This window comes from Portunus trituberculatus, chromosome 37, assembly GCF_017591435.1.
Source record: "Portunus trituberculatus isolate SZX2019 chromosome 37, ASM1759143v1, whole genome shotgun sequence".
Taxonomy (NCBI): Eukaryota; Metazoa; Arthropoda; class Malacostraca; order Decapoda; family Portunidae; genus Portunus; species Portunus trituberculatus.
Genome location: NC_059291.1, coordinates 14,997,939 through 15,007,938, shown reverse-complemented (window position 1 = coordinate 15,007,938; position 10,000 = coordinate 14,997,939). Strand labels below are relative to the sequence as shown.

At 41.9% G+C, this 10,000-nt stretch overlaps 1 protein-coding gene across 2 annotated transcripts in view; it reads left to right on the top strand.

Annotated features, from left to right (window-relative positions):
• Positions 1 to 10,000, top strand: part of LOC123514303 (hemicentin-2-like) — a 236,942-nt gene that overhangs the window by 202,201 nt on the left and 24,741 nt on the right. For both annotated transcript variants that reach the window (XM_045272124.1, XM_045272125.1), the window contains exon 13: positions 1 to 25. This exon is cut by the window's left edge and continues 156 nt beyond it. In XM_045272124.1, the coding sequence (XP_045128059.1) occupies positions 1 to 25 (25 nt within the window). The remainder of the gene's footprint in view (positions 26 to 10,000) is intronic.

The following is a 10,000-nucleotide window of genomic DNA, read 5'->3' as shown; positions in this document are numbered from 1 at the left end:
TCCCGCACCTCCAGGACCCCACCAGGTGAGTCGTGTTAGCCAAGGTGTCATACATGTGTCCTTCCACCGGAGAATTGTGAGTCTTATAGTATCATTGCACACGCGTATGCACGCGTGTACGCGCACGCGCACACACACACACACACACACACACACACACACACACACACACACACACACACACACACACACACACACACACACACACACACACACACACACACACACACACACACACACACACACACACACACACACACACACACACACACACAGCTATCAAAAGCATTGAAATTCCGACGTCGTCTTCTGTTTGCTCACATTAACCACACGCTGCCTCCACGTTAGACTCACTCTCTCTCTCTCTCTCTCTCTCTCTCTCTCTCTCTCTCTCTCTCTCTCTCTCTCTCTCTCTCTCTCTCTCTCTCTCTCTCTCTCTCTCTCTCTCTCTCTCTCTCTCTCTCTCTCTCTCTCTCTCTCTCTCTCTCTCTCTCTCTCTCTCTCTCTCTCTCTCTCTCTCTCTCTCTCTCTCTCTCTCTCTCTCTCTCTCTCTCTCTCTCTCTCTCTCTCTCTCTCTCTCTCTCTCTCTCTCTGACGGTGGTCTGGGGTAACATAATCATGAAGAAAACAGCTTGCCTACCATGCATAATTCCTTCCTGTCTGTTCACTCATCCCTGCCTTCTCCCTCCACGCCGCCCTCACATACCGCGCCTCAGCCTGTCTACCTTCCTTCATACTACTTGTACCTTCGCTCTTTCCCTCTCCTTCTCCCCCTCGACTTAATAAAGCTTTGTCCAGGCTTGGCGAGGGAAGACGATCAGATTGTTGAGCTTTGCAAGGCTAAAGTTTTGAAAAATACAGCAGGAAATAAATAGAAAATGCGCGAATCATGCCTGCCTGTGGACAGCCAAAGTGAATTTTAAAATGAGCAAATACTGAATGAAGCAAAGAACGATGGAACGAAAAAAAAGGACCAGGAGTGCTTAAATTTATGTATCCTTTTCGAATTTCTAACGTTTGTGTGTGTGTGTGTGTGTGTGTGTGTGTGTGTGTGTGTGTGTGTGTGTGTGTGTGTGTGTGTGTGTGTGTGTGTGTAATTCACCTCGGTCGTCTGCTGGTCACCCAGCCAGTCTTCCCCATTACGGAGCAAGCTCAGAACCCATAGAGCGATCTTCGGGTAGGACTGAGACTACAACACACTCCACACAACGGGAAAGCGAGGTCACAACCCCTCGAATTACACCCCTTACCTATTTACTGCTAGGTGAACAGGGGCCACACATTGAGAGGCTTGCCCATTTGCCTCGCCGTGCCGGGACTCGAACCCGGGCCTCTCGATTGTAAGTCGACCGCGCTAACCACTGCACTACGCGGTGTGTGTGTGTGTGTGTGTGTGTGTGTGTGTGTGTGTGTGTGTGTGTGTGTGTGTGTGTGTGTGTGTGTGTGTGTGTGTGTGTGTGTGCTGTTGTTTGGTTGATTGATTGCTGCGGTCGGTGTTATTTTTTTAATTTAGTAGTAGCAGTATTATTATTATTATTATTATTTATTATTAGTAGTAGTAGTAGTAGTAGTAGTAGTAGTAGTAGTAGTAGTAGTAGTAGTAGTAGTAGTAGTAGTAGTACCAGATGTTGTTGTAGTAGTAGTAGTAGTAGTAGTAGCAGTAGTAGTAGTAGTAGTAGTAGCAGCAGTAGTAGTAGTAGTAGTAGAGAGAGAGAGAGAGAGAGAGAGAGAGTAGTAGAGAGAGAGAGAGAGAGAGAGAGAGAGAGAGTGATGTTGAGAGAGAGAATAATAGTAGCAGCAGTTAGAGAGAGAGAGAGAGAGAGAGAGAGAGAGAGAGAGAGAGAGAGAGAGAGAGAGAGAGAGAATCATCTATGGGGCGTAATTGAACCCATCAGACACGTGCAGGCCTTCTCTTCTTCCGTCTTTTAAGGGTGAGAGGGAGAGGGAACACCGGAGAAGACATGACAGGGCAGGACACGGCAAGACAAGAGGAGACAGGGCGGAAGGACGTGGGGAAAATCGAAAGGAGAGAACACGGGAAGGAAAGTTGATGGAGAGGATACGTGGGCACAATGGAGAAGACAGTGGATGATAAGAAGAATATGATAAAAGAAGAGCATATGAAGGATGAGAAAACGCGATAAAAAAAGGAGAAAGAAGTAATGGAAATATTGAAGGAACACCATGATAAGACAACAAAATCAAAATTGGCAGAATTGATGGAAAGTACAGGAGAGGACAATAAGGACGAAATGATAAAGAAAAGGACGAAAAGAAAATGAACAGAAGCATACCATATGGAAGGATAGAAAGAAAGGAAGGAAAGAATAAGGACATTGAGGGAAGGAGAGAAAAGGAGGGTATAGGTGGAGAGGTGAAAGTTATGGAGACATCTAAGAATAATGAAGAAAACAATAAGGAAAGGGAGTAAGGGAAGAAGGAGGAGAAGGAGGAGGAGGAGGAGGATTAGGAAGAGAACGAGAAGGGGTAACAAATGAGGAAAAGAGTGAAGGAAAGATGAAAAATAAGATTATAGGAAATACAAAAAGCGTAGGAAACAGAATAAAATTGAAGAAAAGATGAAACACGAGAATTCAATAAAAGGAACGAGAAACGAACTAAAGGAAAAACAAAAAGGAAGCAAGAGGCAGGAACAAGGATCAAACATGAGGAGATTGAGACAGGAAAAGGAGGAAGGGAAAGAGAGAAAAAGGAGAAATAAGAAGGAAATACGAAAGGAGTGAAAGAGAAAAGCGCTGTGTAAAAATGAGAATCGAAAGGGAAGAAAGTGCCCTTGATAACAAGGATGGATGGAAGGAAGGTGAGAAAAACAAACAAAATAAAAGAAAACTGGGCAACAGAAAGAACACAGAAAAAAAAAAGATGAGAAGAAATAAATAAAACAAATGTAGTTAGAAGAAAAAAAAAACCAAGAAACGCAACAAAAAGAAGGAAACAATACTGGATAACAGATACCTACGGAAATAAGAAAACAAGACTAAAACAAAAATGATAAAAAAAAGTTAAAATATAAACATACAAATCTGAGAGAAAGAGGGCTGAAAACGAAGGGAAGATAAAAATGAGCTAAGAAAAACTGACACGAAAAAAAAAATGATGTTAGAAAAATATATATAAAAAGCAAGTATACAAGAAAAAGGAAAAAAAAAAAAAAAAAAAACAAGAAGGGATAAAACGTATCAAACTCCTGGAGGGAACTGAAAGGGACGAGAGAGAGAGAGAGAGAGAGAGAGAGAGAGAGAGAGAGAGAGAGAGAGAGAGAGAGAGAGAGAGAGAGAGAGAGAGAGGAAGATGTGTAAGTGACAAGTAGGGATAAGACGAAGGACACCAACACGGGAACATTTAACTAGAAGATCAGCATTTCTCATATTTCACGCCACGGCCTAAGCGATGAAAGGGGGAACGGGAGATTTACATACGGGATACCACACACACAGGGGCACCGCTTATAGAAGGAAGAGGAAAAGATGGAACCCAGTAAAAACGACTAATTGGAACGTTAACGGAGGAATAAAGTAAGGAAACTAAGGTCCAGGGGTTAAGGCTGAGTCAGGGTAGAGAAGCTGGAGTGACGGAGAGGTGAGGCAGGAAAGGAGAGGAATATTTCGCAGGGAGTAAAAGTTATCGGGATATCGGCTTTAAATGTAGACGGAGTTAAGTTATTAAGAGAGTGAGGGAAGTGTGATTCTCTCTCTCTCTCTCTCTCTCTCTCTCTCTCTCTCTCTCTCTCTCTCTCTCTCTCTCTCTCTCTCTCTCTCTCTCTCTCTCTCTCTCTCTCTCTCTCTATATATATATATATATATATATATATATATAGGCACTTTATATATATATATATATATATATATATATATATATATATATATATATATATATATATATATATATATATATATATATATATATATATATATATATATATATATATATATATATATATATATATATATATATATATGCGTTCTTAGCGAGGCGGTGATCTCAAGGAAGTGGAGAGCAGGATGAGGTGTCAGGTCAATGCAGACACGGAGTGTGGGTGTCCCGCCACAATGCTCACCCACTAAAATATAGTCATGACGCCATGTCTCGTAAAACATTTGTGATGATAGAGACACACTGAGATACCTAATAGAAAGATGGTGCTTATCTACGTTAGACACGGGAAAATAACGCATTTACAATAGCTTGCAATATAAAGAAAACAAAATAACTTCGTTTCTATGCCCCATATAGGTAGTGGGATCCCCACAAGCCTTTTTAAGTGTAGCGATTGAGGTGCTGCACAGAAGCGTTACAGAACACACTTCACACACCACCAGCTAGCCAAACAACCAGCCATGCGTTACTACTACTGCTTCTCTCCATCAATCGCTCCTCGTATGTTTGCCTCACCGATGCTCGTGCAACACAAAGGAACAAGGCAGGGACAGAGCGACGCGATACCTTATGGCGGACTGTGGGACGCGAGGAGAGAGGCAGTGAGGCAAGGAAACATATGACGGGAACCAGTGTAAGGAGACTCCCGCTTGTTCTTGTCAAGCTGAGATGTTCCTGTTTGTCACCCCTTGTGTTTGGTGAGACGTAGGCTTAGAGGAGGTGGTGGTGGTGGTGGTGGTTGGGATGGGATAGGAGGGAAGAGGCCTGTGTTTATAATGACATTCAAGATTTACATATGGCATTGATTTGTCTCCGTCGGGTCGTAAGCAACACCAGCTGGAAGGAATACAAAGTTGAGGATGTCTTGGTGTTCATTGCTGCTTTGTATTCCTCTCTGTTACTCTCTACCCCATCATCCTCTTCCCTCCTTTACTTTCTCTCCTTCCCTATTTTTCTTTTTTGCATATTCTCTTTCTTTCTCTACTCATATGGGAAGACTAGCTTCTACTTGTTTATTTGCTCATCCCACATTTGCTTCTCTTCTTCCTCTTCTTATCCCCTCCTAGCTTCTCCTCTTTCTCCTCCTACTCCTCTTATCTGACGCCACCATCCTCTTACATCAGTTCCTATTCCAACTCCTCCTCCTCTTTCTCCTCCATCTTCCTTTCCTCCTACAATTCCTAGTCTTCTTTTTCATTTTCTTTTCCTCCTCCTCCTTCTCCTTCTCCTCCCTTTCCTCCTCTTTCTTTTCCTCCTGCTTCTCTTGCTCCTCCTCCTCCTCCTCCTCCTCCTCCTCCTCCTCCTCCTCAGCACATTTCAAGAGAGGAGTACCAAGACATCTCTGGAACTTTATTGGTCACCCTGATTGGAATTCTTTTCTATTGAAGTTTTTTGAAGACAGGCACTTCTAAGATCTTCTTAGGAGGCTTTGTTTTGTTTTGTTTCCCATTGGCGAGTGTCTTTGGTGCGTTAGAAAGGAAGAAGAGAGGGAATTAAAATTCAAGCAGGAAAAAGAAAAAAAACATCAAAGACATTTTTTCTCTCAATAGTTATTCTTTTTATTGTATTTCAATATTTACTAGGTACTATTCTTTTCTACCGAGCTTCAGATAGCGGGATGGCTGAGTGGGTTACTGGGGAGAAGTATTCAGTTGAGCTATTTCTCCTCAGTTCACGAAATCAAACACAAACACCACTTTACTGGCTCGTTGCTGTTAGTAATCTTTTGTAATCCTTTGCACAAATTTGACTGTCTACATTAACTCTTTTTAATCCTCCTCCTCCTCCTCTTCCTCCTCCTCCTCCTCCTCCTCCTCTACGTCTCTTCCTCCCAACATGACCTTTGACGTGTTTGCTGTATTGGTTGACTTGTGTTCACATGAACTCATAAGTTTGATGTTCATTTACAATAATGCAACGATCTCCAACACATGTCAAAGATAACACACGAGTGATTTTTGCCTTGTGTGTGTGTGTGTGTGTGTGTGTGTGTGTGTGTGTGTGTGTGTGTGTGTGTGTGTGTGTGTGTGTGTGTGTGTGTGTGTGTGTGTGTGTGTGTGTGTGTGTGTGTGTGTGTGTGTGTGAATGTGTGTGTGTGTGTGTGTGTGTGTGTGTGTGTGTGTGTGTTTCACTGTTTGATCTGCTACAGTCTCTGACGAGACAGCCAGACGTTACCCTACGGAACGAGCTCAGAGCTCATTATTTCCGATTTTCGGATAGGCCTGAGACCAGGCACACACCACACACCAGGACAACAAGGTCACAACTCCTCGATTTACATCCCGTACCTACTCACTGCTAGGTGAACAGGGGCTACGGGAAATCGAACCCCGGTCCTCTGGCTTGTGAAGCCAGCGCTCTAACCACTGAGCTACCGTGTGTGTGTGTGTGTGTGTGTGTGTGTGTGTGTGTGCGTGTGTGTGTGTGTGTGTGTGTATAATTCACCTCGGTCGTCTGCTGGTCACCCAGCCAGTCTTCCCATTACGGAGCGAGCTCAGAGCTCATAGACCGATCTTCGGGTAGGACTGAGACCACAACACACTTTACACGCCGGTAAAGCGAGGCCACAACCCTCGAGTTACATCCCGATCCTATTTACTGCTAGGTGAACTGGGACCACACATTAAGAGGCTTGCCCATTTGCCTCGCCGCGCCGTGACTCGAACCGGCCCTCTCGATTGTGAGTCGAGCGTGTGTGTGTGTGTGTGTGTGTGTGTGTGTGTGTGTGTGTGTGTGTTACTATCCTACTTTCTTAATCAAACCCCTCCCACACTGACTTCAGTGGTAAATACGAGTATATACTTATATTTGAAAAATATTATGTGAATTAAAAGTGAGCTTGAAACTGAAACAGGAATGAAACTGTGTGTAAGTTGCATGGAAAAAAAATTTACAGCACGCTTGCTTGTGTGTGTGTGTGTGTGTGTGTGTGTGTGTGTGTGTGTGTGTGTGTGTGTGTGTGTGTGTGTGTGTGTGTGTGTGTGTGTGTGTGTGTGTGTGTCTTACTGCATAGCATAGCGAAGAACCTAACATGGCTCATATTCTTAAGTGTCCTATCTTGATTTCCTTCAGGTTATAGTGGAGGATAATTGGAGTTTTTTTTAGTGTTTCCTTGATTTTACCAGTGTTCAAGAATGATGATTCTTTGCTAATGAAAGTTTGATATCCATAAAAGCCTCACTAATTAGGTATGGAATATTTGGAGCAAATATGAGAGCTTTAAGATGTGCAATATACAACCTTAAGACGCGACATTTACTGGCGAAATAAGTAAATATTCGAAAAAGACAGCCAATAACTTAATATATCTGCAATAAAGTAACAAAATAACTAAAATATAATAAGATAAAATAAAGAAAAATGAGGCGTTAAGGAAAAGTAAATAGTATAGTGTGTTGAAATACATATATAACTGAATGCAATATTATGAAGGAATTGTTCAAAAGGGATTGATTAATAAATTATATACAAAAGACAATTAAATATAAAAAGAAGAACACTATAATGTAAGAAAAACTGTATATGATAAAAATTCAGTTTCTCAACAAAATATGGGAAGAAAGAATAAACAATGAAAGAATGAGGATAAAATTAAGCATATAATAGAAAAAAAGACTATAAAAAGTGAAAAAAAGAAAGAAAGAAATAAACAAACATGGAGGAAAAGCTAAACACATTTCAATGGGGACACAAACAAATAAACGGAGTGAAAAACAAACACGCAAAATACGAGAAGAGAAAAGAAATGCATTTAATACAACACAACAATTAAAACACAGAAAATAGTTTAGATGGTGTGTTCAATATAGTGGTTTAAAAAAAAAAAACTTTAAAAAGGAGAAAATTCGTACACAGCAAATGAGAAAAAGTCAAAAAATGTAACTTTGCACTCGTGAAATCAACAAGGACCACAAAAACATAAAGATTTCGAAAGACGTCGATGTTTTGCCGCACTCAGAACAAAAAATATTCTCACTTCCTTGATCATCTCCGCCCACCGCCACCCACGTTCACCCATTTCTCTCTCCTACCACGCTCACCCGCCTCACTCCTACATTGACCCGCCTTCCTCCCTTGTGTATCTCCTGTTTAAAGAACCAAGCGAGTGTGGGTGTACTTTTTTTTATAACTGGAGTGCCATGTAGGTGTCGAAAAGTGTAGTAAAGTGTGGTAAAAGTGTAATATTTTAAGGTAAGGTGTGTGGCAGTAGTCTTTGTGGTGTTTGGTTCTGTCTAAATCGTGGTGGTGTTTAGTATAACTTTGTGTGGTTTTAGATGATGGTGTGTGTTGTTCCGCTATGTTGTCTGGTACAATGTTGTTCTATGAAGTAGTGGGTTGTGCAATGTGACTGAAATATTGTTTGTTTGTTTTTCTTAGTTGTGATGCCTAGTGTGATTTCTGAAAGGTTTGGTTACGCTTCAATAGTATCCTCCATCCACTTTTTATATTTAACAGCTTCTATCAGAATAAATGTGTTTTCGAAGATGTTTTCATTATACTAGTCACAAAGTAAGAATCACACTGCATTATGAATAGAATAAGATCATAAAAACTATCATTTTTTAACCATTGGAAAACAATGTTGAATATTTCATGTTAATGTGTGTTATCTCTTACACTGTCTTGCTGTACGGCGTGTTACAGTTTAGTTTAGTGTGATGCAGTGTGCTGTCATAATGTGTTTTATCATTATCTGGAGCCAAATTTATTCATTTTGGTTGTCAATAAAGAAATATATACATTAACAAATAAATCACTAGGGTTTAAAGCTTTCTTAAGACAACCTATCCAGCAGCAAAATTTAACACACACACACACACACGCAGACACACACACACACACACACACACACACACACACACACACACACACACACACACACACACACACACACACACACACACACACACACACACACACACACACACACACACACACACACACACACACACACACACACACACACACACACACACACACACACACACACACACACACACACACACACACACACACACACACACACACACACACACACACACACACACACACACTCATACAAATCACACACAATATTTATCTTTAACACGAGCTGCAGTTGATTACAAATGAACTAAACCTTCCATAGTGTATATTGCAACGCTTCTATATCCTAATAATGCATTCCCTTTAGTGTCATTAATGTATTATAACTATATTTCTTTGGATGAGCGTTGGAGAGAGAGAGAGAGAGAGAGAGAGAGAGAGAGAGAGAGAGAGAGAGAGAGAGAGAGAGAGAGAGAGAGAGAGAGAGAGAGAGAGAGAGAGAGAGAGAGAGAGAGAGAGAGAGAGAGAGAGAGAGAGAGAGAGAGAGAGATACACTAAGTAGAAGAACAAAACGAAGTGGCTAATACGAAAATTTATGTTGGGTTGTTTTGTAAAGAGAAACATTTCACAGCGACAGTATTGCTAAACATTTGTGTGATTAATGCTTTGACACGTCTCATTTGCACCACGGGCACACACACATGCACGCACGCATGCACACACACACACAAACACACGCGCACACACACACACACACACACACACACACACAGGCCCGGTAGCTCAGTGGTTAGAGCGCTGGCTTCACAAGCCAGAGGACCGGGGTTCGATTCCCCGGCCGGGTGGAGATATTTGGTTGTGTCTCCTTTCACGTGTATCCCCTGTTCACCTAGCAGTGAGTAGGTACGGGATGTAAATCGAGGAGTTGTGACCTTCTTGTCCTGGTGTGTGGTGTGTGCCTGGTCTCAGGCTTATCCGAAGATCGGAAATAATGAGCTCTGAGCTCGTTCCGTAGGGTAACGTCTGGCTTTCTCGTCAGAGATTGCAGCAGATCAAACAGTGAAATACACACACACACACACACACACACACACACACACACACACACAAATTCAGGCAACTGGCAGAGGACAATATTCAATTACCTGCACACACTCATTCACTCACACACTTTCTCTCTCTCTCTCTCTCTCTCTCTCTCTCTCTCTCTCTCTCTCTCTCTCTCTCTCTCTCTCTCTCTCTCTCTCTCTCTCTGGGCAATACAATGCTATCATGTCGTCCATTTTCTGTTCCACTC